At 40.3% G+C, this 27029-nt stretch overlaps 1 protein-coding gene across 2 annotated transcripts in view; it reads left to right on the top strand.

The window, feature by feature from the left end:
- The window catches only part of LGR4 (leucine rich repeat containing G protein-coupled receptor 4), an 82282-nt gene that overhangs the window by 41286 nt on the left and 13967 nt on the right, over positions 1 to 27029 (top strand). For both annotated transcript variants that reach the window (XM_081882800.1, XM_081882799.1), the window contains exons 3-9: positions 12959 to 13030; positions 13954 to 14025; positions 22221 to 22436; positions 23529 to 23600; positions 24361 to 24429; positions 24929 to 25000; positions 25107 to 25178. In XM_081882800.1, the coding sequence (XP_081738926.1) occupies positions 12959 to 13030; positions 13954 to 14025; positions 22221 to 22436; positions 23529 to 23600; positions 24361 to 24429; positions 24929 to 25000; positions 25107 to 25178 (645 nt within the window). The remainder of the gene's footprint in view (positions 1 to 12958; positions 13031 to 13953; positions 14026 to 22220; positions 22437 to 23528; positions 23601 to 24360; positions 24430 to 24928; positions 25001 to 25106; positions 25179 to 27029) is intronic.

Genomic DNA, 27029 nt, shown 5'->3' with positions numbered 1-27029 from the left:
CCTTGCTACAAAAATGAAAAGAATTTAAGGTGTGTCTTTTTCATCATGCACATTATCAAGCTCGGAAAGCTATACAAGAGAAAAGAAACATACTCATACTTTGTATCCAAGTATACAAATGTGTGAATAGTGTCACCGTGACCTGGTTCACACGTAAAGCGAAGCTAAACTACGGCTTAGTGCAAACGTGTGGGTTCCTGGAGAGGAGATTATGGTTGTTGTACTGCTGTGAGCTAATACATGGGTCATAGCCACATTATACATTTAAATCGCTCTTGTACTACTGTAGCACTCATGGCTCCCACCAAAAATATTGTAAATTGTAGTTTGTTAAGGGGGCTAGGAATTATAGTTCTATGAGGGTTCTTAACAACTCTCAGCACCCTAATGGGTTCCCAGGGTTCTTTGGGGAAAGCCATGACAGTCAAAGTCATATAAGAGTGTCCCTGGCTTAGTGTGCTGTCCAAATCCAGGCTTGTGATTTGTCTTCCTACAAACAGGCAATGAGTGTATCCAAGGTTTGTTCCTTGAGTTTACAGCTCATGGTTTGTCTTGCTATGACTGCAGTCTTAAGCATAGTTTCCTATCACCTCAGTCACTTGCCAGATCAAGGAGTGTCTGTTAGTTAGCTACCCTAGTGCTTTGACACATGTCATAATTTCTCCTCAGAAAAAAAAGTTCTGTGCTCCCCATTCCTGTTTTTGCTCCACAATGCCACTGCTTCAACTACCAGATGTTTCAACAGTGCTGATTTCTTTAAGTGTTGTTGCTGCATGTTTATTTGTTGTTTTTTTAGGAGTGGTGGGGGAGATGTGTAAATAGTCAGTGGGTGGCAGTGCACTTAATTGGATCTGGGTGGAGTCAGGAATTTCCTGCTAATATTTTCTACTTCTTAGGAAAAAAGCAAGGAGGTTCTTAGCAGGCTTCTTCACTGGTCCTCTTAAGTCTTCTGCGACAACAGCTATTTTCTTCCCAGTGAGTAGTATTTTTCCAGCGTGGGAATTGGGAGGGAAGAATCTGAAATCCCCAGAAGCACAGAAACTAAAAAACTCACCAGCCTACTTCGTCCAAACTCTCTGATACAAAAAGGTTCCACCCACGAACAAGAGCCTCAAGGAAAGCAGCACAAAATAGCAGACATACTTCAACTACGTATTTTGTTGACCTTTTTTTGATGCCGTGTGCTCTAGTTTTCTGACTTGGATTAGCAGGCAAACCTGAAACACTCTCTGCTAACTGTAATGAAAATAGGATGCATTTATTACGACAAAGAGTTACAATTTGTTGAGTTGCAACATTTAGTCCTATGATACGTTGGAATGGCTGTATGGTCAATTTAGTGCGCTTGCTTACACTGCTGGATAAATTTAGGTCTCATTCACAAAACAAATGAGTTATAGGAGAATGGAGTTGATGGGACAGAGGACACAGTATCCTAATCAGAAGGAAGAAAATGAAGTGTGTGAGTTTGCAGGAGAAGGCTGCTAAGACCTTTCAAGTGGTAGATAAATAAATGATTAAGTTAATTTGGAATATGCAGAAAATGTAAAAAATAAAATCAAGGAACTGCAGAAAGGGGGAAGGAAGTTGAGTTTAGAAATGTTAAAATGATTGTAAAATTACTGAAGTGTATAAAATTGAAAATCATACATAAAAACTTTTAAAAAAACCTCTCAGGTGTGTATTGGTAATTAAGATGAAATTCCTACCTGCTTCACTTTAAACTGAAGGAGATTGGAGTCTGGTTCAAGAAAGGGTTTTCTTAAATAGGCAGGAGGAGAAGGTTTTTTAAAAAGGGGGGGAGAAACAAAAGGGCAGGGGACTGGCACCTTCATTAGAAAGGGCAGGAATCAATTTTAAGTTATGCACATTCATTTAAAAAACCCAACATTCAAAAAGAAAATCAATGTCCAAAGCTTAATTAAGATAGATGAGACAGAAGGGATCTATATTAAACTGTGTCCAGGTGTTTCATGCTATCTGACTTGGTAAGCATCATTTTGCTTCTGTTGGGTCACACAGGAGCCTTTTAGTATGCCACAAACTAAAGCAGGCATGCTTCACATTCTAATATATATGTCTTTGTTTTCTATGGTTCATTTTGGCTTCTCCATGCCAGGTTACTATAATTAGCTTGTTTAATCTCCCCTCCTCCCCCGTGGCCTTTCGCAAAGTTTGTTGTTTACATGATGGTGACTTCTAATTATCACAAGGGCAGCCATAAATATGAGTGTCTCGGTTTATACACAGATGAAAAGCAGGGCATGGATTTGTATTATTCACTGCTCTGTTTTGCACTTAACAACTTTTAATTTTCTACGCCATCTCCATAGGAATCTTACAGTACTTAGGAATATAGTCGAAATTCTCTTGTTTTTCTCTATAACAGATACTTGTGTGAAAGTAATTTACAAATGACTGAAATGGAATTGATCAGTCTATAAAGAACAGCTGATCACCAAGGGCTTTGCCAGGTCATTTAATGAGGTGTGCTCTTTAAACAAACATAATATGAATATAAGGTAAAAGTAAAGGACCCCTGAAGGGTATAGTCCAGTCAAAGATGACTGTGGTATGCAGCGCTCATCTCACTTTTCAGGCTGAGGGAGCCAGCGTTTGTCCACAGACAGCTTTCTGGGTTATGTGGCCAGCATGACTAAACCACTACTGGTGCACGGAGGACCGTGACAAGTGCCAGAGCGTACAGAAATGCCACTTACCTTCCTGTTGCAGCTGTACCTGCACTGGTATGCTTTCGAACTGCTAGGTTGGCAGAAGCTGGGACAGAGCAGCAGGAGCTCAGCACCACCGCACAGATTTGAACTGACAACCTTCCAATCAGCAAGCCCAAGAGGCTCAGTGGTTTAGACCACAGTGGCACCTACGTACCTCAATATGAATATGCAACAGCCCTGCATGTGATACAAAAAATAAAATTCTCGTGAGTGTTTGCCTCCAATTTACCAGCCTTCCTTACGAAGGAATTTATATTTCTGCACAGGTCGCTGTGTTTCAATAAAAATAGGTATTTTAAAAACAAATGTAGCTTTGTTGGCCCATTGGAAAACACCCTGAAATCCAGTTGGACAATACCTTTATAATGCCACATAAGTGTTGCAAGCTTTTGAGTTCTCCATAACTACTTGTTTAGGTAAGATGCTACACAAACTGTGTAAGAAGTGAGAAAATTTTTAAAATAAATAAATACAAAAGGTAGGGTGGTGGTGTAACTGACGTCAGCATCTGTGATGCAGTCTTGCTCCAAGATTCCTTCTTTTTCATATAAAATAATTTATGCTGCCAAGATTTTGAGTTCTGTGTAACTCACAGGCTAGCACAGTAAATGACAGCATCACATCTAAAGCATCGCGTTCCATTAAAAACACTAAAATATTGGCTATATTAGGTTCCAATGTGATTTAAGTCTTAATGTAACCCCTAAGTCCTATCTTCCCCCTTAAATTTTTTTATTGGATGTTTTATTAAAAAATAATAATACAGATTTGTGGAATAAATTAACAGCAAACCGGTGTCCCTCAGTCCTAAATTCATTTAGTTAAAAGCACAGAGCAGCTCACAAAAACCGGTAGGGGTGTGTGTACCTACTTGCTACCTGTGATTGTTGTTTCCATAATACTGAGCTTTGGTTTAGAGTTATGTCTGAACCAGACCTCTTTATGCCTATCTCTTTTTTAAAAAATGACTCTCCAACCCCTTTGTGGTTGAAACTGTACAAGAAGCTACTCCCTAGAATTGTGTTGATGTGTCATGGGTGGAATGTGCCTTCCCAGAGGGGTTATGCCAACTGACACTAGGCTGGTTTTTAGCACCCACTTCTCATTAGTTTTTTTTTTTAAAAAAATATTATGTGTTGATGTTGAACAGTATTGTGTTTGCCTTGTTTCTTGCTTTATTTTTATGCTACTGTGTTTTGGAAGTTACTGAGCTTTTTTCAGTTTGGCCCAAAGTTGTTGTGCGCTTTCTTTTTTGCAAAATCTCAAAAAAAAGAGGAAGTTTTTGAGCTATTTTTAAGAAAATTCACCAAAATCTACAATTCTGACATGGGTTGCTATACATCTGGATTTTCCTGGGCATTTTAGTGATTTCTGCCTAGACACTGTTTCCAACTGCTGAATCCTGGCTGTGTCTGGACATATGGCAGCCGTAATCAGGGCCCTGCCTGAGGACTTGTGCTTGCACAATGGAACTTGCGCAGAATTTTTGTTTGGAGAGGGACAGAACCTCAGATTTGTATTTTTAAAATTGATTTAGGGGGCAGCTGCACCCCTTGGCTGTACCCCTACCTTGCACCCCCTGACATTGTCTTGGGGAACACAGGAGAACCTCCAGAACTGTGCAGGGGAGAAGAGAGGGAGTGTTCCATCTGGAAGCTACAGTGCTTGTGTTAATGTGATGTTCAACATGGGATGTTGAATTCCACTCTTTGTCTCCGCTATCAACATTAAGGTTTTCAGTTAACTTGCTTAAGATTGATTTCATAACCACTTTTTATGTGTTGCAATGAACATAAATTCATTATTCCAGTGGACCTTTCAGAGCATATGGGCTTATGAATAGTTCAAGTTATGTAGGTTTTAGCTCAACAATCTAGGTTTTTCCTCAATTTCAACACTTCTTAGCATGTTGTCATAATACTGGGTTTGTGTTGAGCCATTCACAATTATGCTTTTTTTTTCATTTCGCATGCATCTTCTGCTTGTTTCACATAGTTGAGCAGATTTGCCCTGAACTTGAGCTTCGCTGACTGTCAGAAAAGTCACGAAGTGGTTCTGCTTCTGCTGCTGGAGCATCACTAATATGGTTGTCAAGCAAGCCATCCAGAGCACCTTTTGTTATAGGCCTATAAATAGCCTAAGTCAATAAAGTGCCAAGACTATCCCTTTAATCTTTCGTTTGATCTTTGAGGAGATTGGTCAGTCATTCTACTTTAGGGTAGAAAATATTAATTGTTTCTCTATGGGAAAAATGTACAGTCAATCCACTTAAATGTCAGCTGTAGTAAATGTGGTTTTCAAACTTTCCTTGAACTTCAGGCATGATATTTGTACAGCTGCAGAGCTCATGGGTGCTTATAATAGCTATGGAGGAGGGCCATTTCATCCATATGTTCTAGTAAGAGGTCACCATGTTATCCGGTGCAGAGAAAGGGACTCCCAGGAGGTTGGTAATCTGTTGAAATAGAAGGAAATGAAGCACGGAGCCCTTTGTGTGACTTTTAAGACATATCACCTGTGTGTGGCATTTTCATTTTCTGCTGTGAACGAAGCAGTTTTGAATTGTTCTGCACTGCAAATCAGTTGAGTAAATAGGACACTTGTGTGTGTGTCTGACTGATCAGAAGAAACAAGCAATTAGAATAGCATACAAAAAAAAAAGAAGTTATGTTGTATTTCTGAGCTTGGAAGTTTGTCTTGTCTTGTGGATGTCATTCTAACTGCTCTTTTCTGTTTTGATTGAAAATGGAGGTAGAAGGTATAAATGCTTCCCACAGTTGAAACAACCCTACTTATAAAAAACAGGCTTGTGGATGTGAAGGTTACCCTTCCTTCTGAACTTTGGCTTTACTTGGTAGCTTTCATCAGGCAAGGGTTGTGTGGTGTGTTGGAGTGCTGTGGGCCTCAGTTCATATTCTGTTTCCTTAGGTATTTGTTTGATGTATTACAGTATTTTAATATTTTTTTGGAAGCTGCCCAGAGTGGCTGGGGAAACCCAGCCAGATGGGTGGGGTATAAATAATGAAGAATTATTATTATTATTATTATTATTATTATTAGTAGTAGTAGTAGTAGTAGTAGTAGAATCAACTGTATGCTCCAGATTTCCAAGCCCTGTCTTATCAGAAATGTCTAGCCATAACTCATCTTGAGATTGTATTGGACCTTCTGATGTCTCACAGGTTCTTGCAAGTTTAGGTTAAGGCAGTTGACTGACTCACTACAGAGAGGCACATAGGTCTGGAGCACACCTGTCAATATCTTTGGCAGAGGCCCAGGAGGACATCAACAGAGTAAGAATAAATACATGAAGGAGTGAAGGAGTACAAATAAGGAATAAAATGAAACACTGCTTGCTGTCCTCAACCCTAGCAAGAGTTTAGGTAGTCAACAATGATGAGAATATATACGGTGCAACCAAAGTTATGCTTTGTAACATTGTGTAATATGAAATGTGTCTTCTGTTTGGTGTGAATATGTTGGTTGATCTGCTTCAGGAAAAATGTTGTCTTACCCTTAACAGGGGAAAACAGTTTTGTGCTGCTACCAGTAGTTGTCTCTGGTCTTCATGTTCACATTGAAACTTTTTAGGCAAGTAAGAGGAGAAAGAAATCACATTTTTTATAAACGCTACTGTCATTCATGTTCTCTCTCTCTCTCTCTCTCGTGTGTGTTTAGGTAGTCTTACCTTGGTTTAGTTGATGATATTGTTCAGATGGATAGCAGAACTACTTTCTTATTCTGGTGATTCATATTACATAGTTATTCCTTGGTATTTATAGATAGTATCCAATGAATTATTTGAGGTGTGTCCAAGGGAATGCATAGTAGAATGTTTTACTTTTTTCTCACTTAGACAGCAGCCTACCATGCTATATCACAAGCGGCTTTTGGAAGGTTCTCCCAGTTTCAGAATTGGCTTGCTATGTCACATGGAAGACTACTGTTTTGAAAAACCCAAATTAAAGACTGAAAAGAGTGCTGCTTCAACTATATAGTTGCTCCTACTTCTGTATAATTATGCAAATTAAGAAAACCATACTGGTATTTACCTCCTCCCCCAATGCTATTTGGAGTGCAGAATTTGGCATTCTTTGTTCTTTTTTATTCTGGCAATAATGTCTGTAGCCCCTTAGGAATACATTTTAATAATATATTAATATAATAAAAATAACTTTTTGTTAAATAGAAATACATTTAAACTCTGATTTTATGCAGTTAGTGTTCTATATCAACACTTTAGCCAAAATCTACTTCGTTATGGTGGTGTGCGACAGTTTTGATTCATGTGTTGTGATTTCCATATTCAAATATTAAAACAACTTGTGACAATTAATTTTCCAGCAAATGATGGCTAATAGGTTTATTTGTGTGTTGGATTACGAACATTTTTAAGATGGGGGGGCCTTGATCATTGAGTTCTTTCTAAAATGCTGGAAATAGTGGTAATGTAATTTTACAGTGATGATTAGTGTAATTCAACTCACTAATATCTTAATAGATATCATCAGCCAGACAAGGCAGATGTTCTTAGTTTGAGTGTTGAATGCCTAAGACATGCAGAAGTAATGTCCAATAAAATATAATGCACACCAAATTACAAAAAAACAAAAACAAAATTCATATGGGGAAAAGTGAGAGGGTTTTATTCATATGAATTCTGACCAATCAGCAGAGAATATAAGGGTATAATGCTATATACACTCACCTGGAAGTAACCCCTGCTAAGCACAGGGATATTTAATTCCCAAGTACACAAGTATAGGATCAGGCTGCACTTCTTTGCTTAGAGGATGTCTGCTGTTCTAGCATTATAGCAGTTAATAAAGACCTGAGCAGGTAAGGGATTCAGTTTACATATTTTGCCAGCTATTTGAAGGCAGGCTAAAACTGCTTCTTTGTATGACAACTCTTTCATTCAGTCAGCATAATGAATAAAATGTAGTAACCTTTTTGTAACATAAGGTGTAAGGGAGCTTGATAAAGGTTTATAAAATCAGGCATGGTGTGGAGGAAGTGGATAAAAAGATGTTTGCTTTCCTCCCCTCTCATGTCATAATACTGAAACAAATGAAGCTTGCTATTTCTCCCCCTCTTCCTTATTACATATATTTCTTTTGAATACACTGCTGAATTGGATCTCTGGGCTGTACTGGTTTCTGAACACACTCATGGGCTAGTTGTCCTCCCATGCGGCTTAGACTGCTAGAGCATCTTAGCTGTTGAGATGCCTGGGAGAGGAAGGAGAGGAGATGGGTTGAAGTTGCTAAGCAGGAGACTTTGAATTTAGCTGGCTGTTTCCCTACTTCCAAGGAGACCACTGTAAGGCAGTGGGAGTCCTGTGCCCATTGCCCTCAGTTACACATGAGTGGATGGCGGCAGCAGAGAGAACGAGGAATAGGACAGGACCTTGGTGCCACTAAGCTAAGCTACAAAGGTGGTGTTGGAGCAGGGCCTCTATCTCCATGAATTTGTCTAGTCCTCTTTTAAAGCCATCCAAGTTGGTGACTATTACTGCCTCTTGTGTTTATCTAGGCACTGTGCAAATAAATACAGTAGGAGATAAGAGATGACAGGTGAGAACTAAGAAGCATGGAGAGGGGAATATGAAATAAAAAGTCTTCTCTACTTCTGCTTAGACTCTCTGGACGTGGCAAATTCTGCCTAAAATGGGGAGGCTGAGTCTCACTCAGAGAGCCAAAGTCTGTACTTAACTTGAGGAATGATGGCACTCCTTACCACAAGGAAATAATTGTGGTGTAGAATTCAGCCATTTTTTAAGGAGGGGTTAAAATGATGACATTAATTGCTTTCCATTTTGTGTCTGGCTCCATCCTTACACCACCCTTTTGTGAATACTGGGCCTCAGTAACTTTCTGTCCTTTCAAGTGGGACCAGAGGGCAGAAAGTCTTTAAAATTCCCTGAAATGTAGAATTTCTGCCACAGAATGTGCAAAATAACCATAAACTTTCTGATGATGATTTCTAGCCATGATGGCTTTAGTATCAGAGGCAGTGTGCCTCTGTAGGGAAACTGTAACACTGAGAGAATTTCAAATGTGAAAATGTTTTATTTAAAGTGTTTGGTGTGTGTGGCAGGCAGTTTACTTCTAACCTAAGCCTGTGATTTACAGTATATAGGGGGTTCTTCAGTTGGCTATCTTCCAGGAAGCAGCTAGGCTTCCTGGAAGATAGACATTTATTAAAGAGGTAACTGTACAACTTCCACCATTATGACATTCTGCAGTAGAATTCAGTTTTTGTATGGATCAATAGAATCCAAAAAGAGCAATCTGTCATAGGTCCCTTAGTGGTACTTCCTAGTTTAATTCACTTGTCTTCCGATAGACTCCAGTGAGATGCTGAAATTCCTTAAGATTAGATAATTCTGAGGGAATAGAATAATACGGCAGTCACCGCACTCTGAACAGTGTGGTCAGTGTTGTCAAGGCTCATGAGCAGGGCCAGCCCATTCATGAGGCAGACTGAGGCAGCCACCGTAGGCAGCAGAATCCAAGGAGCACCTCCATGGGCGCACCTCCCCACCGCCACTTCAACGGTGGTGAAACTAGATGGGCTGCCCTGCTCAGAAGAGTCTACAGCTGGGGGATGAAAAGGTAGTAAGTGTCCTTCTGAGATCTGAGAGAGTATTCTGGCACCAGGCAGCTGTTCAACAGGAAGGTGCAAAGACAGCCAAGTGAAAATCACTGAAGGCTAAAGCTAGGAAGAGAGGCTTTACCTGCAGTTTTCCAAGACAGCTGAATCTGGATTGTCAGTTGGCAGTGGTTGTCTTCACAAAAGTAATGAGTCCCTGATCAGAAACAAAACTTCAAATAGAACCTAGATGAAGCATGTAAATTAATTGGGGTAAAGAGAATCCTGACAAAATGAAGACTTAAGGTGAAGTTGTCTATGCAGCCTGTGAGTTAAGGAGAAGAAATGTGAGTTAAGGAGAAGAAAAAGAGGAAATGCCTGTTGGTTCAGATTAGGAAAAAGAATTAGTGCAAGTAAGCAGCCTTATCTTCAAAGTAACTGTTATATCATAAAGTAAATAACTGCCCAAGCATCATTTCACATCTTTCCTCGTAATAGTATTGTATTACAAACAAGTTTACTATATTATAATATACTTGCTTGATTTTTGCATATGCTTTATGTAGTCTGTTCATCTCAAGTGTGGATTCAGCTATGGTGCATGGTAAAAGACTAATATAGTGGTTCCTCTGGTTACAAACTTAATTCGTTCCGCAGGTCCATTCTTAACCTGAAACTGTTTTTAACCTGAGGTACCACTTTAGCTAATGGGGCCTCCCGCTGCTGCTGTGCCACCACTACGTGATTTCTGTTATCATCCTGAAGCAAAGTTCTTAACCCGAGGTACTACTTCCAGGTTAGCGGAGTCTGTAACCCAAGGTGTTTGTAACCCAAGGTTCCACTGTAAAGGAATTACTTGGAATTGTTTTTAATTGCTTTCCACACCCATCTCAAGGCGATGTACAAAATAAAAGAAAAGCAGCTTTTAAAATAGTTAAAGACAACACAGATAAACTTTAAAACAATACAAAGTAGACACGTATAGCAGATACCTATTTATCCAGCTCACAAAGCTTGTTGGGACAAAAATGCCTTAAATTGTTTCCAGAAAATGCAGGATGTGGGCACCTGTCATATCTTGACAGGAATGCTTTCCCACAGAACAGGGACAGCCACATAAAAAGCTCTGTTCCAAATTACCGGTACTGTGGAGCAGCCTTCTGAGATCTTTAGAACTGTAACTCACAGCCGTTTCAGCAAGCATGGGCAGTCGCCAGGGATGCTGGGAGTTGTAGTCCAACAACACCAGGAGGACACCACATTGGTTATCCCCGATCAAAGGAAAGAAGGAGAAACACCCACATCCACACAGTTGACAGGCCTTTTCTCCCCAGAAATCCAGTGAATTGGAACCACTCACAGGGTTTATGGTGTGTGAGCCTGTTCTATCCTGATTGACATGTGCACCATCTGTGTTTTCATGCTTGTTACAACTTTTCTACAAGAAAACACATATCTTGGATAAAAGTCAGTATTCTAAAGTATCACAAACTTTGTATTCCAAATTAATAAATAAAGCAAGTACCCCTCTGACTGGAAAAATATACACTTCAAATTCATAGACTCCAGCATCCACTTCTCAGATATCCAGAAGACTAAACATCTAGAACAGAGCTTTCCAAACTTTTCCTGTTGGTGACACACTTTTTAGACACGCATCATTTCACGATACAGTACTGTAATTCAGTTTTACTGGCAAACCAGAGGTTAAACTAACCTCTTTCCAGTCCTGGGAGGAATGCAGGGAAGCATTCACACAACACACCTACACACTGCAACTGACACACTAACATGTCGTGATACACAGTTTGGAAAGCTCTGATCTAGAGATTTAGCAATGACTGCCGCTATCACTAGCTCAGTGTATGCTCTGTCCTGTTGGTTGCACCCATATGTATCAAGGCGATGTATGCAGTATAATAAGAACAACTAAAAAGAAAAGTTAAAGCAAATGACTTGAAAAACAACCTTTATGGTTTAACCAGATTTATTAATTAAATGGCAGGGGTGAGGAATCTATCTCAGCCTGAGGGTTGCATTTTTCTGTGCCAATTTCCAGGGGCCGCATAGCAGTAGTCAGGGGGACCAGAGGAAAAGGTGGATAAAGTGATGAAAATAAATGTTAGCTTGGTGCAGTAGGCTAGTTTCTGTATACACTCATCCAGCCCTCTCTGCATTAATCAAATTGAAATCAATGGGACAAGTTAGTCATCACTAAGTTAACTTCCATTGATTGTGATGGTTTACCACTTTAAAAGCACCTACAATTTTCTACACACTGTTTATAGGTTAAAGCTGCCTAAAAATGTAATAGATATGGTACAAAAAAGGAACGGGTAGGGAACAGAATATATAAAAACCGTTTTCAATTTCTAAGTGCAATAAGACTTATTTTGTACAAACATCCCTATTGTATTTTTTCTCAGTGGCATTATTTAATCTGCACTAGCATCTTCAGATCTTAGCCGAGGCATTAAAGCAAACAAGGAAGCAACCAATTTGGCCGAAAATGATCTGTTGTTCGTGTTGGCAGCCAGGAATAACCAGGTGTTTGGCATTTTCTTATCGCTTTCCTAAATAAAACATCTAGTGTTACAAGCATCAGCAGTTGACAGGAATTGGACCATATAACAACAGACTTACTACTGAATAAATGTTTGAAGAGAACACATGAAAGATAAATGGGATAACTCCATCTCAAAGCTGTTTCTGTGATGGTTACTTGGGTGTGGTGGAGAGTCCTTTTTTCTTCTTGTGCATAAATACACATACATACATGTACAATAGCTCTTTTCAGAGAGAATGGAAAGCCAAGGTTTTCTGCTTCACATACTAGTTGCGCTGAATCTTTGGGTCCTCCTTTTTGTGTCTGTCAGGAGGAGATCCACTTTGGGTTTTCAACTAACAATAGTTCATTGTGAGGTCCAGACTTGAGGAACTTTGGTTTGTTTAATGGTTAAAACAGTATCTGGATCTATAGTAGATATTTACGAAGTTTGGAATTTGCTGGTCTATAGAATGGAGATTTTAAAAACCCATAATCTTCAAATAAACAGAGAGAGCAGTTGCTTCTAAGCATGCAGAAAAAGGACAAACAGATTGCAGTAAGGGATTTGAAATTTTCTGTTAGAATTAGACTGACACATCTACTGTAACTTTTGCAGAGTTGCCTTCCATTATTATTAGCATTTTTAATAGGCAGCACCTGTTTGGCACAAAAATTCCCATCTCCACGCAGAATTGACATGAGTAACTTGGCTGGACACCTTTATCCTGCTGCTCAAAACCCTTCTAAAAGTGGATCCTTGGCCCCAATAGTTGAAGGCTGCGTTATCTAGAGTGGAATAGAAATGTGGTAGTTGGCTACAATTCATAATGTGGTAGTTGTGGCTTGACACTTGTAGTTTAAATGTTACTTGTAAACACAGACTCTGAGAACTCCACGCACGATGGTTACTTAAAAACTCATGAGTTGAGTGAGTGCTAGTGAATGGAAATGTGGTACAATCGAATGTAGAGCACGCTGGTTGCTTGATGAATGTTTTGATGTCCTGATGATTTAATGCATTAGACACTTAGAAATATGCTGTATTTTTGTAGCCTATTATTATTACTGCAATCTTTTCCAGACGGCTGGCTGGCAATGACCTCGCTTTTATTCATCCGAAGGCCTTGTCTGGGTTGAAGGAGCTCAAAGTTCTGTAAGTAATCAAATTTCAGAGCTTCATGGGGTAATTCTTTACTTCTTTCTTGTCCAGTCAGCATATTCACTGACGGAATGAGCGGAATTGTGTATTTTGTTCTAGGATTTTTTTTGGACAGTGCAAAGGCAGTAACAGGAAAAGTTCTATTGCCTTGTCACTTTTTAAACAATTCCAGTGGAGGATTAAACTGTGGGTGGCTGGTTGCAACTTTGTTTAAATGTTTATTGCTTCATTTAATTGGGGGTCAATGTGTGGTTCTGAGGGCCATGCACACATGCATAGAGCACTATGGTGTTAGCTTGAATTAGAACTACGTGGGAGCTGCCCTGTATGAAGTTGTTTGGGTGAAGCAGCTTGCAATGAAGTTGCTATCTTTTCCTTTTAACCAAAATTTCAAGTCCCACCACCACGACTGTAATGGCAAGCTGAACATCACCACAATTATGTAGGGACTTCATACACCAAGTCCTTTTTGCATAGGTCAGCCTCCATAGGTTTTGCCTCAGTTGTTCACCATGAATGAAGGCTCGGAATTTAATGTGTGACAGGGAATCCTGTTTGCATGTCTCAGAGCTTCTGATTATACTCCAGGCGTAGATGTTTTGAGGTGAAGAAACACTAATCAGTAGGCTAAAGGATGTGTTTCTGAAGTCATTTTTTGGTGGCTTACTGGACCTCATCTATCTCGTCTGTCTCCCTTGTATGATCTCAATTGAATATGGATTTTTTTCATCACTAGGCACAGGGCTCAGGCTATATTGAACTGTCATTTAGTTCAGAATTCCAGCATGAGGGGAGGGAACATAGACAAGAAGTACATTGGGAACAAACTGTACTGAATTTGTGAATGTCAGTTGAGAGACTTGTCCAATCTGTTTATCCTGTTCATGTTCTTATCCCCCCCCCCTTTCTTTTTACAGCACTCTGCAGAACAATCAGTTGAAAACCGTTCCCAATGAGGCCATCAGGGGACTCAGCGGACTACAGTCCTTGTAAGTTTCCTTGAGAATTCCCTGCTCCTGCATCTGTTTTCTTTCCTATTTTCATCTCTCTCTGAACATACCTTGCATTCTGGAAGCTGGAAGCAGCTCATACAACTCTGTACTTTAATAACTCTTAATTATTCTAAATGCATTTGGAAGGGTATTGCTCATGCTATTTGCAAATGCAAAACTTTCTAAAACAATCAGAAAAACTTCACAGTGAGTGAAAGGGGTTTTTAAATGGAATTGTTACAGGTTCTTTTTGCTCATGTGGGGATACATGATCATAATCAATTGGGTTTTTTCCCCCTAATGAGCAGGCAAATATATCTTTACAACTACTACAGCCCTGGAGGGGAGAAGGGCTGAAAATATGGTGTTTGTGTACACCTGGTGTGTGAGAGTGTATGGATATATGAGTGTGTGACTGTGTTTGTGTGAGGGAGAGAGTGTTGTGTGCCTGCATGTCTGGTGCATGTGTTTGTGACAGTGATGTGTGTAGTTTTTGCTTCACCCATCGTTGGAATGCAGACTGTCAGGAGATTGACCAAGTTCAAATTATCATCAGTACTGCTACTACTACTACTACTACTACTACTACTACTACTACTACTGCCCTGGACCATCAGATCCCAGGGTAGTTTACAACACTTTAAAATTCAGATTTAAAAACCAATAAAACAAACTTCCCTGCATCTGGCTGAAATAGGCCCCACCCTTGATCTAGTGTGAAGATATTAAACATTTTTTCCATAGCACTTCAGTCTCAGCCCAGTTCTGAGTCTTTGGAAGGGGAATTTTCTCAAGTGCAATTCCTTTGTGATCCTACTGGGTCATTATTGAAGCACAGGACAAAAACACAAAAAATGTCATTGAAAATGTAAGGATTTGGCTTGAGAGAGAAAAATAATTCATGTTAATCCTTTTGACCTATAATTCAAGTCCTCCAGCACATTTGTTGATTCAGAATGGTCTAAGGAAGTTCAGAAATGCTTTCAGGTCTGCAAGCTGTTCTGCAAAAGAAATTCATTTGTATTCAACGACGTAATAGTCTCCAGTTACCCGCCACCAACAGAATGGCTACCATAGTTTAGGGCTTCCTTTATTGACAGAATTATGCTACAGCTGCAAAGGCAAGTTTCTATGTATATGTTCTTTAGTATTTTATGCAATTTGTTGTGGCTAACATACTATTGTCTTTGATTTCTGACTATAGAATGCATTGAAATTGTCCTAAAATCAACTAGTTAAAATCCACACAGCAGATTATGTTATTGGAAGAAGTTGCCTTCAAGACAAGGGTGTTCAACATTTTCAAGCAAAAACTGAGAATACCTTATTGTATACTATTGCAATTGTATCAGCAATTGCACAGCTGGTAAACACCAAAGCCTCTTGCTATACAGTAGATCTGAAGGAAAAAGATAGGAACAAGGAAAGAGGCAGTTTCTGTCAAGGTGGAAGAAGGCTGTTAATGATTTTATATCCATTGGAAGTATGCTGAACATACTTTGCCATGATGGACCAGCCTGTTCAAACAATAGAGCAGTCGTGTCAGTGTGCTCCTGGTAGCTCTGCTCTGTCTGCATTTAGGGTGGCTTGTTATCTGCAGCTACTGAACAGCCATCAAGGGCAGCTTCTCACAGAATGTATTCTAGAAGTCTAGCCTCAAGTTTACAAAGGCATGAATGATGGCTAGAGGAGATTCATTTTGGCAACAGATGTCTCATCAACTTGATTACTGTATACTGTGTGCTTGGAGGGTGTTCAAATATTGTCAGTTGTGGAACCTGTAAAGGTAAAGGGACCCCTGACCATTAGGTCCAGTCGTGGCCAACTCTGGGGTTGCGGCGCTCATCTCGCTTTATTGGCCGAGGGAGCCGGCCTACAGCTTCCAGGTCGTGTGGCCAGCATGACTAAGCCGCTTCTGGCGAACGGAAACACCGTTTACCTTCCCGCCGGAGCAGTACCTATTTATCTACTTGCACTTTGATGTGCTTTCGAACTGCTAGGTTGGCAGGAGCAGGGACCAAGCAATGGGAGCTCACCCCGTCGCGGGGATTCGAACTGCCCACCTTCTGATCGGCGAGTCCTAGGCTCTGTGGTTTAACCCACAGTGCCACCCACGTCCCTGTAGACTTGCCTAAAAAGAACTTTAAATGGTTTGATGCATATAGTAGTACAATAGCATTATTAGAAACTGACCTTTTGGGTAAGGATTTGTTCCAGATAGAAATGTTTTGAAGGTATTTGAGGTGTGCAATGTTAAAGCAGATAACTCTCTTACATGTAAAGCACTAGAAAATTGCTGGTCTCACTCTGTTCTCCCTCCCTCCTTTCCTTTGAAAAAGATTTACGTAGCTGTCATCTCAGTCCAAAATCTTCAAGTTTAAACATTACTTAGCTGGTTGTCTGGCAGTATTCCCAACTTTATAGGAAGGAAGCTTTAGGGGGATTTTTTCTTCGTGACAAAATGTATTTCACCACCTCAGAATTTCATGAGTATGGTTTGTGTATGTACTGTATTTTGGTAGCCCTTGATGTACTGAGGTTCAGGTTATCTGAAAAAGTTACCATTTCCATCCTATCTAAGCTTTTGTTAAAGAGTTTATCAGCTCTCAATATTGGCCCAATTGATGGCCAGTAAAAAATGAAAAACACAATAGCTGTTACTGGTCTGTCATGGCAAGGTATGTTCAGCATATAAAACACTGGTTATATCCCAGTGGATATAAAACCATTAACAACCTTCTTCCATTTAAACCGGAACTGCCTCTTTTCTTGTTTCTATCTCCTTCTTTCAGATCTATAATGGGAGAGAGTTCTGAAGGGTAGGGGACATAATAATGGCCTGCTTCCTATATCATACAGAATAGACCCCCTGATAAAATGGTATCTGCAGGAAGCCCTCTCATGCAGAGCGCAGTGATCTATTGAGTATCTAAAAGGTGAGACAATATTTTAGGATATTGACCTTGCCAATTTCAGTGACAAGTGAATAAAAGATTAATATACCGTATTTTTCGTCCCATAGGACGCTCCGTCCCATAGGACGCACCTAGTTTTTTTGGGGGGAAATAAAGGAAAAAATTTTTCCCTTTATTTCCCCCCCAAAAGCAGGTCGGGGAAACCAACCAGGTCGAGGAAGGGCGCTGCACCTCCCTGAGCTTGTGGGGCTGGCCGATGTCTGCCTCAGGCGGCAGGCTGCTATCCGCAGCGTGGGGAGCCCTGTGGGGAACTCCTGCAGGGCTCCCCACGCTGCGGATGTCTGTCCGGCGCGCGGGGCGCTCTGCTTCAGGGTGCTCCGCCCGCCCGGCGGCAGGCTGCTATCCGCAGCGTGGGGAGCCCTGCGGGGAACCCCTGCAGGGCTCCCCACGCTGCGGATGTCTGCCCGGCGCACAGGGCGCTCTGCTTCAGGGCGCCCCGCCCGCCGGGTGGCAGGCTGCTATCCGCAGCATGGGGAGCCCTGTGGAGAACTCCTGCAGGGCTCCCCACGCTGCGGATGTCTGCCCGGTGCACGGGGCGCTCTGTTTCAGGGTGCTCTGCCCGCCCGGCGGCAGGCTGCTATCCGCAGCGTGGAGAGCCCTGCGGAGAACTCCCACAGGGCTGCCCAGGCTGCGGATGCGCTCCCGAAGCGCTGGGCGCTCTACTTTCAGGGCGCCCGATGCTCCGGGAAGCAGGCTGCTATCCGCAGCCTAGACATCCCTGCCGGACCTCCTGCACGGCTGCCCGGGCTGCGGATGTCTTCCTGAAGCCTGGAGAGCGAGAGGGGTCAGTGCGCATCCACCCCTCTCGCTCTCCAAGCTTCAGCGAAAGCCTGCATTCGCCCCATAGGACGCACCCAGATTTCCCCTTCATTTTTGGAGGGGAAAAAGTGCGTCTTATGGGGCGAAAAATACGGTATAACCCAAATGCCAAGAAAGGTTTTGTGGCCACTTTTAAAAGTGTAAAACTAAACACGTGTGTAATCTGTGTTTGCGCACATGCACTTGGTCTCTTGTGACACAGTTGGTAACTCGAAGAAGGCCACAGAATTGATGTGTTTGCTTCATAAAGTCACTGCTCGACTGCCAGCTGTGGGAGTGCTAGCATTTATTAAATAGGCTGTATTGAGCTATGGCAAGGTCTGCTATACCTACAAGTAATACAGCTGGCATGCCATACCTACAAGTAATACAGCTGGGAAAGTGCTTGTTAACTCAAGAGTGGATTTGTTGTCCTTGCCATGATGCAATTTCTGTTGCATCCAGCCTTATCAGTGCTCCCCTCTTAAATCTAATAACTACTTTGCAGTCATTGGAGTGATTTCCTTGTGGTTTTTGAAGTAGCACTTAAAAAGAACAAAGTTCACTCCAGACGTCTGTTGTCCTGAAGCGGTTTTATCTCAAATGTACACTCTGAGATGACGGCTTGTGTCAATATCTCCTGTTTCACTGCTGGAATAATGCTATTAGATTTCCTGAGCCATGCAAATACTGTACCACAGCACCAAAGCAAATGAAGAGAGTAATGAGAGATTAAATCGCAGGCCGCAAGAGTGAACAGAACAATCTACTGAGAATAGAGAACACATACGTGATCTAAATGTACTCATTCCCCTCCATTGTACTCTTTAACATCATTTACAACATCCTCCTAATGCTTTTGAGACAGAACTGGCAGGCTGTAGTGCTGCAGAAATGGAAATTGTGAAGTGTTATGCGTGCGTCATAATCTTGTTCAGTTGTTGTGTTGTTTTAGTAGCTCTTGATTTTTATCTGCTGGTTTATATTTGTTGCTACTCGGTTTTGAGCAATAATATTTAAGTGTATTATTATTTGTAGTTGTTATATGCCTATATGCCAGTTTGGATACTCAAGTCCACAAGCCACTCATAAATTAGTATATTCCTATTGCTTCCTTTACTGCTTCAGAAAAACATCTTGCCAGTTGCTGCTGTTGTAACCTTCAGTGAACTTTCCTGATGTGTCATTCCCTGCTTTCTCCTTCCTTGCTCTCGTGCTCTGGGGCGGGAGGAGCTGACTACTACCGCAAGCTCCTAAATCTCAGTATCGGTGGTTACTAGCAATGATAACTATGTTCTACCTCCATTGTCTGAGTCACTTTGCCTCTGAATAACAGCTGTTGGGAATCACAAGTGGAGGAGAGCACAGATACCCTCAGGTCTTGCCTACAAGATTCCCATAGGCATGTGTTTGGCCAACATGGGAACAGAATGCTGGACTAAGTAGCCTTTGGTCTGATCCAGCAGGATTCTTCTTATGTTCTCAGTACATTCAGGAATAATTTTAATGTTCTGTCTTCCATAAGAAATATATGGTGCTTACTTTGTTCTTGCTCCACTGACCATTTTATGTGTTTGAACTAAAGCGTGAAATGAGACCTAATAAGTTAAAATAATAGTAATTAATATGAGTATGTGCCCAGCAAGCATGAATTTATAGACCAGAATTTAAAATAGATTTCTTATAAGCAAATGTCCAAATGGGAAAGCTGGAGCACTTCTTATGAAAAGAAGAGGAATCTGCTTCCTCCTTAATGGATAACTAAAGCAGACATTTGTAAAACTGCTGCAAAAGCAATGAGGAAATATTACTTGATTGGTAACACTATACAGCAAGGATGAGGAACCCTTTTTGGTTTGATGGGCTCAGTCCTTATCAGGATCTCCCTTGCTGTCCAAATTTGTCAGGTGGGTGGCCCCACCCATCAGTTAACAGCACAATGATGTCAGCTACAAGATGTTTTGTAGTCCCAAAGACAATGTCGTTGCTAAAATGAATTGTGTCCCCCACCCTCCGTTTTAGAAGGTCTCTGCAAGTCCCTTCCTGAAGCATTGAAGCATATGATGTAGGTGTGCCCAGTGTTGCACTGTTTGGGGGCTATTGTCTGTATCAGTTTTGTACTTGCAAAATCCTTCATATCTGCAGATGTGCATGTACTTTTAAACTATATCCCTATAGTATGGAGATTTACAACAGGACAGCGGAAGTGGATTTAGCAAGCCATTATGGTTGCTAAGATACTTTGAGCTTGGAAGGATAAACACCCCCACCATCTATTATGCAATGACATGAGGAACTCACTGTCATTGCTACATAAAGGGTCTGGAAACCAAGCCTTATGAGGAAGGGTTGAGGGAAATGGGCATGTTTAACCTGGAAAAGAGGAGATTGAGAGGAGATATTATAACCATATTCAGATATCTAAAGGGCTGTCACTGGAAGATGGAGCAAACTCCCCCCCCTCCTTCTCTGGAGGGTAGGACTCAAAACATCAGGAAGAACTTTCTGACAGTAAGAGCTCTTCAACAGTGGAACAGACTCTCTTGGGAGGTGTTGCGCTCTCCATTGTTGTTTTTTTTTTTAGGTGGATGGCCATCTGTCATAGATACTTTAGTTGAGATTCCTGCATTGCAGGGGGTTGTGACCTTCGGGATTCGTTCCAGCTATAATTCTCTGATTCTATTATACTATATTAATACTTATTTGGATATCTGGGTGACTCTTAAGAACTTCCGTGTTTTATTTAAGGTGGATGCATCCTTAATGTGAGCTGGCGGTGGTTTTTGGTTTTTCTTTCTCCTTCACATCTTTATTTTTCTTTAGTTTATCAGAGCAGATTTAATCAAAATATAGAACCTGCATTACTAGCTCTGTGCTAAACTACTTCAGCAAAGAAGCATGCTAAATACATTAGTTTTGTAAGAATTTTTGTTGTTGTTCTTTGGCATTACGCATCTCTTGTGTGCTGAGAAAATTTAAAAATGGAATTCTCCTAAAGTCAGTGTGGACTTTTGCCTGCTGACACTGGGAAGAAGGGATGAGAGAGAAGAAGTGAAGCACCATCCACTCCTTCCTTTAAAATAGGATAAATGCTAAGATGCTTTTCAGTCAGCTGTAATATAAGCTCATCCATATTACCATAGCTCTTGTGAAGTACATAAGGGGAGCAGCTCTTTTTGTGTAGCACAATGCATTGGGCTTTAAGGAACCATTCCATAATAACATACTCATATTTTATCTGATTTTTTAAATTATTTCTCACAATGGCTACTGCTTTCAAAATGAAGAATTCATGTGTCGTTGCTAAAATTGACCTGTTTTGAGAATAAAGTCCTTGATCCTTGAGAAGCAGTCACTACAGACCTCATCCATGCTACTAGACTAATACTGGTTTCACAACAGCTTACTATCATGGCTTCCATAAACAATCCTGGAAATGGTACTTTGCTAAAGGATTGACTGCCTACAATTTAGCCATAGATGAGCAGCAATTTTGCTGACAAACTCAACAGGGTTTCACATAGGAGTCTTATCCATCCCTACCTGGAAATGCTAGTGGATGAACCTGGCACCTTTTGCTTGCAAAGGACATGCATTATCATTGAGCTATAGCCTTTTCTCAGTGTTGTGAATTTCTTAGCTCTCTTTTTACTTTATTGTGTGCTTCCATAATTTCTGGAATTATGAGATGGTCTTTCTCACCAAGTTGACTTGTACCTGCCACAAGGACTAAAACTGCATAGAATATGTATAGTAAATATAATTTTATGGTACTGCTGTAACAGTTAATATAAATTAGCATAATGAAGCCTATACAATGCAAAGATAGAGCTTTCTCACTGAAATTATTTTCTGCTACCAGTTCAAGTTGTTTTTAGCAGAATATTATATGACAAAGTTCTAATATAGAAAATCGCTTTAAAAATTATGTAAAGACACTATAACGACTACCTCATGTTCTTGAACCTAGAGCTACCTTGTTCTTCTATTCATTTTCAAATTATGTTGAGAGACTGGAGACACAGAGCTCAGGTCAGCTTCCGTTTACAGTGAAGAAGAAGTGAAATTATTACGGAAGGTGGCCTTGCTGCTGCATAGACTTAAACGTAGAGCCCAGTCAATCAGTAAATAGTTGTGCAACTACCCATTTGTAAATTCTAGGTGTATGCTGTTCAGCTGTTTCTACTGAGCAAAGGCGTTAGCTGATAGATAACATGCACAATGTGCATAACTTATTCCCTTTTTTCTGGGTTGTGCTGATTTGCATGTTCATTTGGCTCATGATGATCTATATTCAGTTTTAGCGGATGCTCCCACAACTTTCATGCTCCCCCCACCCTTAAAACTTTTAAAATACGTTGTTGTGTATACTCTATATATTTTGCAAGGTGTTAAATATTCATATTCTTTTATCTTCAGGCGCTTAGATGCTAACCACATTACTGCTGTCCCAGAAGACAGTTTTGAGGGCCTCGTTCAACTGCGACACCTGTGGCTGGATGATAACAGTTTGACTGAAGTCCCTGTTGTTCCTCTCAGCAATCTTCCATCCCTGCAGGCCTTAACCTTGGCTCTCAACAAAATAACCAGCATCCCTGATTTTGCTTTTACAAATCTCTCAAGCCTCGTTGTCCTGTAAGAATTTGCAGCTTGTTATTTTGCTGAATGCCTACAGATTTTGTTGTGCTATATTAAGTACTTTATTGCCATTCATATAGTAGAAAAATGGCTGCTGCATGTATGATTGTGCTCATCTATAGCAGTGGTAGTATACACATGTGCGGTACATAAGATCTTGTTGCTTGAACCAAGTGGTTTTCAGAACTGACTTTGATAGTACAACTCCCTATTCTTTTATTCAGTGTGAGGGGACTGTTTTTAAATGTTGGTCTCCCCATCCCTGCCTTAGTGATCAACACTGACAATTTGGCACATATATGGTACATAAATGCATTGCGCACATTTCCCAGCTCTTGGGTGTGCACCTTTGTGAAGCATGCTTGCACTGGGTTGTGCATCCAAAAGGGCAACCAAAATTTCAAATGAGTTTGCTATTGGGCTCTCTGCCAAGCTTTATTTACTTAGCGTTTTTGAAAGAGAGAAATCTCAGAAGCCCTTTGGTTCAAGCGCCAATGCAAAAGACAAGGAAAGGGAATCTCATTGGCTTTTTATGGTTCACATGATCAATCTGTTTCAATGATGGGTAGCAAGGAAGCAGATGTGAATGAATTTTTGTAGAACTGTGATGTTTTCATGGGTTCTGTAGGTTCTTGTTCATGCATTACAATCTGCTTGGCTTCCATGGGTCCCACTACAAGACTGAGATGATTTAAGTGGGATGGGTGTGGGAGATAGCACCCCTGCTATTCAAGGAGAAAAGACAAAATCTGGTCACTTTCTATACTGTTCCCTGGTAAGAGTAAGGTATGCACAAAAAAACAGAACTCTTCTGTTGTCAATTTCAGAATTTGAAGGTAACCTCTATCACCTAGGAACTGCATTCTTAAGATGGGGAATGCAGGGTGGGGTTCAAAATCATTAGCTTGCGAGTTCTGCTACCTTGCTCAACAACAAAAGGGGGTTTGTGTATTAGCAACCTATCAGCCTGGATGTTCCTTGTGAGTGCAACACATTTTTTGCTATCAAGTAAAGCTATTTTTGGAACCTTAGCTCCTACATAGTGATTCCTGTGGTTAATAGATTACCCCTTCTGCTTTTTTTCCCCAGGCATCTCCATAACAATAAAATAAAAACACTGGGACATCATTGTTTTGATGGATTAAACAACCTAGAAACCTTGTAAGTATCCTGCCTTTGGGGCTCTGTGATTGAATAAAGCACATTACAAAAGACTTGATGGCATTGAATCTTGAGATTAAAATTTGTTAAGGTTTTGCTTTATAATTATGATGTTATGGTAATTAGTTGTATTTACTTACATATACAAATATGCTTAATACTTTGTTGCACAACCCTGAGCTGGTCACATCACAACTTGCTTTTCTTTCCCAAGGTTTCCAGTGTGGGCAGAACTTTTGGCAGCAGAGCTGGGGGAAATTATCTTTTAAAAAAAATAGTTTTCCAATATTATTCCAATAATAGCCCCATTATAACAATGCCAATTCATATCCAATTAATACAATTCTTAATACAAATTGATCAAATACCATATTATACATTTTTGTTAAAGTGGCCCCCATGTGCTAGATTTGATGGCTTCCTAATTTTTTTTCCCTGTGTTCCAAAATCTTATTAATTTCAGTTACATTCCAGTTAAAATTACAATCCTTTATAGAGCAGCTGCAATTTTGATGATTTCTATTTGTGTTGTTACATTAAGTAATTTATAAAATACAATGTGTCTGTTTTAGATTGCTTTCAAATTGACAATTATATGTTTTTATAAATGTCTGATTATGAAGAAGTTCTGTGATTTCTCTAGTTTTGCTTTGGGAAAAAAATGTACCAAAAAACTGGTTTGTTTTTGTTTTTTGTTTTACTTTGAGGAAATAGATTAATACCAAGCACTTCATAATATTAAAGATGCTGTTCTTTTCAGAGACTTGAATTATAACAACATGGCAGAGTTCCCTGAAGCAGTAAAAGCACTTCCAAGCCTAAAAGAGCTGTGAGTATTATTGTGGCTTCCTTACGTATTTTGTTTTCTCTAACATAAAAACACAAAACAAAACTCCAGGTTTTAAAGATGTTGTCTCTCTCACTTCCTGGCAATCTATAAAACGGGGAACAGCTTCTTTGGGGATCTTCCAGGTACTTTCCCTGAAAGCCACATGTTTTAATGAAAGCCACATGTTTTAATGAAAGCCTCTTGTCTTCTTACTCATGAAGATAGAATGAAACAATGTGCATGCAGTTTTCTTTGCAGTTAGATGTAAGCCTAATCCTGGCTTGCAGCGTCTTGGCCAGGGTTTGGTCTAATGAGAGTTTCCATGTGGTGGGAGTCCACAGGATGCCACCAAGCTTGCGTGGAAGTTGTCCTTCATGCGAACTAGCATCTTCACATGGATAGCCTCCAACAGCCACCTCAATTCCTGTGATTGCAGTTACTCTTTGTAAGATTCTGACCATTAAAGTGTTATCGTTCTTTCCCTAATTTTTGTTTTTAGGGGATTTCACAGTAATTACATTTCCGTGATCCCTGACAATGCGTTTGTAGGAAACCCACTTCTTCGTACTATGTAAGTTTGGTTTTTTAAAAAACCAGTGATTACATTCTTTTGTTTAACGGATCAAGAAGCGATTATATGAACTGAAAATTTGTCTTCTTAAATGTTTTCACTCTAGACATCTGTTTGATAACCCATTATCCTTTGTTGGGAACTCAGCTTTTCAAAACTTGTCAGATTTGCATTCCCTGTAAGTACTCTTGCACTATAGTATGATTGTAACCTTTGTCAGCTCCATTAAAAAGTAACTATAAAATTGTATTTTATTATTATTGTATTATTTGTATTATTATTATTATTATTATTATTATTATTATTAGACTTATATACTGCCCTTCATCCAAAGACCACAAGGCGGTTTACAACATAAAAACACAAATTATATAACATAACAACAAAGAACAAACAGAAACACCCCCCCCCCCACAAAAAAATATAGGTGCCTTTCCCCTCAACTGACTGGGGGAGAGGGCTCATAGTGGGCATCCCCATCAACTCTTTTTCTGCTCTTGGCATGTTCCTGTAAGTATGTTATCTCTTGGAAGAGAAAAAGCCTGGAGCAAGACTAAAATAAGCACACTTTAAATCATTATAGTAAGTTCCAGTTTTGTTGGTTTGTTTAGTATTCTTATGGAGGCTATTACGGGAAAGCTGGTAAAGGTTTTGCTTACAGTGCAAAACCAGAAAACAACAACAAGAGCACTCCCAAATTTATAATTAACATCAACAGTGCTGATAATATCTGTTACACAAGAACGATGATGATGAATTAGCAATGGAGTTGCAAGACTAAAGTTGTGCAGTAGAGACCACTGGGGAAATCACCGTCATACAGGGAGAGCATGTTTGCAGCGTGGAGAAACATGTATGATTCTAAAAGATCTATAAGTTCTGTAGTTTAACTGCTATTTTGGCAAATACTTAATCACATAAATTGTTTGACAGCATCCTAATGTTTATATATTATACAAAAGCCATTGTTTTCCCTGCTAAATTATTGCTTTAAATGGTTGATACCAAATACTGTAGGCAGGCAGTATTTAACAATCTCCAGCTAGGAGATCAGAAGAAGCTGCAGACCTAGTGCTAAGACCTTATAGAGCAGGGGTCAGCAACCTTTTTCAGCCGTGGGCCGGTCCACCGTCCCTCAGACCAGGTGGTGGGCCGGACTATATTTTGAAAAAAAATATATGAACGGATTCCTATGCCTCACAAACAACCCAGAAATGCATTTTAAATAAAAGCACGCATTCTACTTATGTAAAAATACCAGGCAGGCCCCACAAATAACCCAAAGATGCATTTTAAATAAAAGGACACATTCTACTCATGTAAAAACACGTTGATTCCCGGACCGCCCGCGGGCCAGATTGAGGAGGAGATTAGGCTGCATCCGGCCCACGGGCCTTAGGTTGCCTACCTCTGTTATAGAGCAATGTCAACTCATTATGTATTCTGTACACCAGAACCCTTTCATACACTGTTTATGTTCATGACTAATGGTGGAAGCCGATGCTGCCATTCCATTTACGTAGTGGCTTTTGATCCGGCAGCCATCTCTGCTAATGTAAGAGAAGAGAAGGTGATTTCTCCCTCCTTGTTACAGCCTCTGTGTCCCACTTTCCTGAAAAACTGTTCCTGGGGGATCCCCAGAACAGCATGGAAGCAGGAAGGAAAGGGAATCTGAGAAAGTCCTCTCTTCCCTTGTTACATTAGCAGAGGCACTTGCTGGATCAAAATCATTTTTTGCAAGTGGAATTGAAGTATTGGATCCCCTTCCTTAAGCCATGCAATCAATCTATAGCAACTGGGGGGGGGGGTATTGTGCAACTGCTGTTCCTAAATGTTACATGATGCCATTCTTCTGCGTGACTTGGTTTAACTGTACTTGACTCTTACATCCACAACTCCATTGCTGCTACACTATTCTGTCTCTTCTGTGAACTGGATTTTATTGGGCATTGGTTATCATGATGATTAATTTAGGGTGATGCCTTCATTGTTGTTTTCCTATGCTTCCTTGTGAGCACTCTGTTTTCCC

The sequence above is a fragment of the Podarcis melisellensis genome (assembly GCF_964234715.1).
Source record: "Podarcis melisellensis genome assembly, chromosome: 1".
Taxonomy (NCBI): domain Eukaryota; kingdom Metazoa; phylum Chordata; class Lepidosauria; order Squamata; family Lacertidae; genus Podarcis; species Podarcis melisellensis.
The sequence above is the reverse complement of the archived record's forward strand: the minus strand, read 5'-3'. Positions and strand labels throughout refer to the sequence as shown.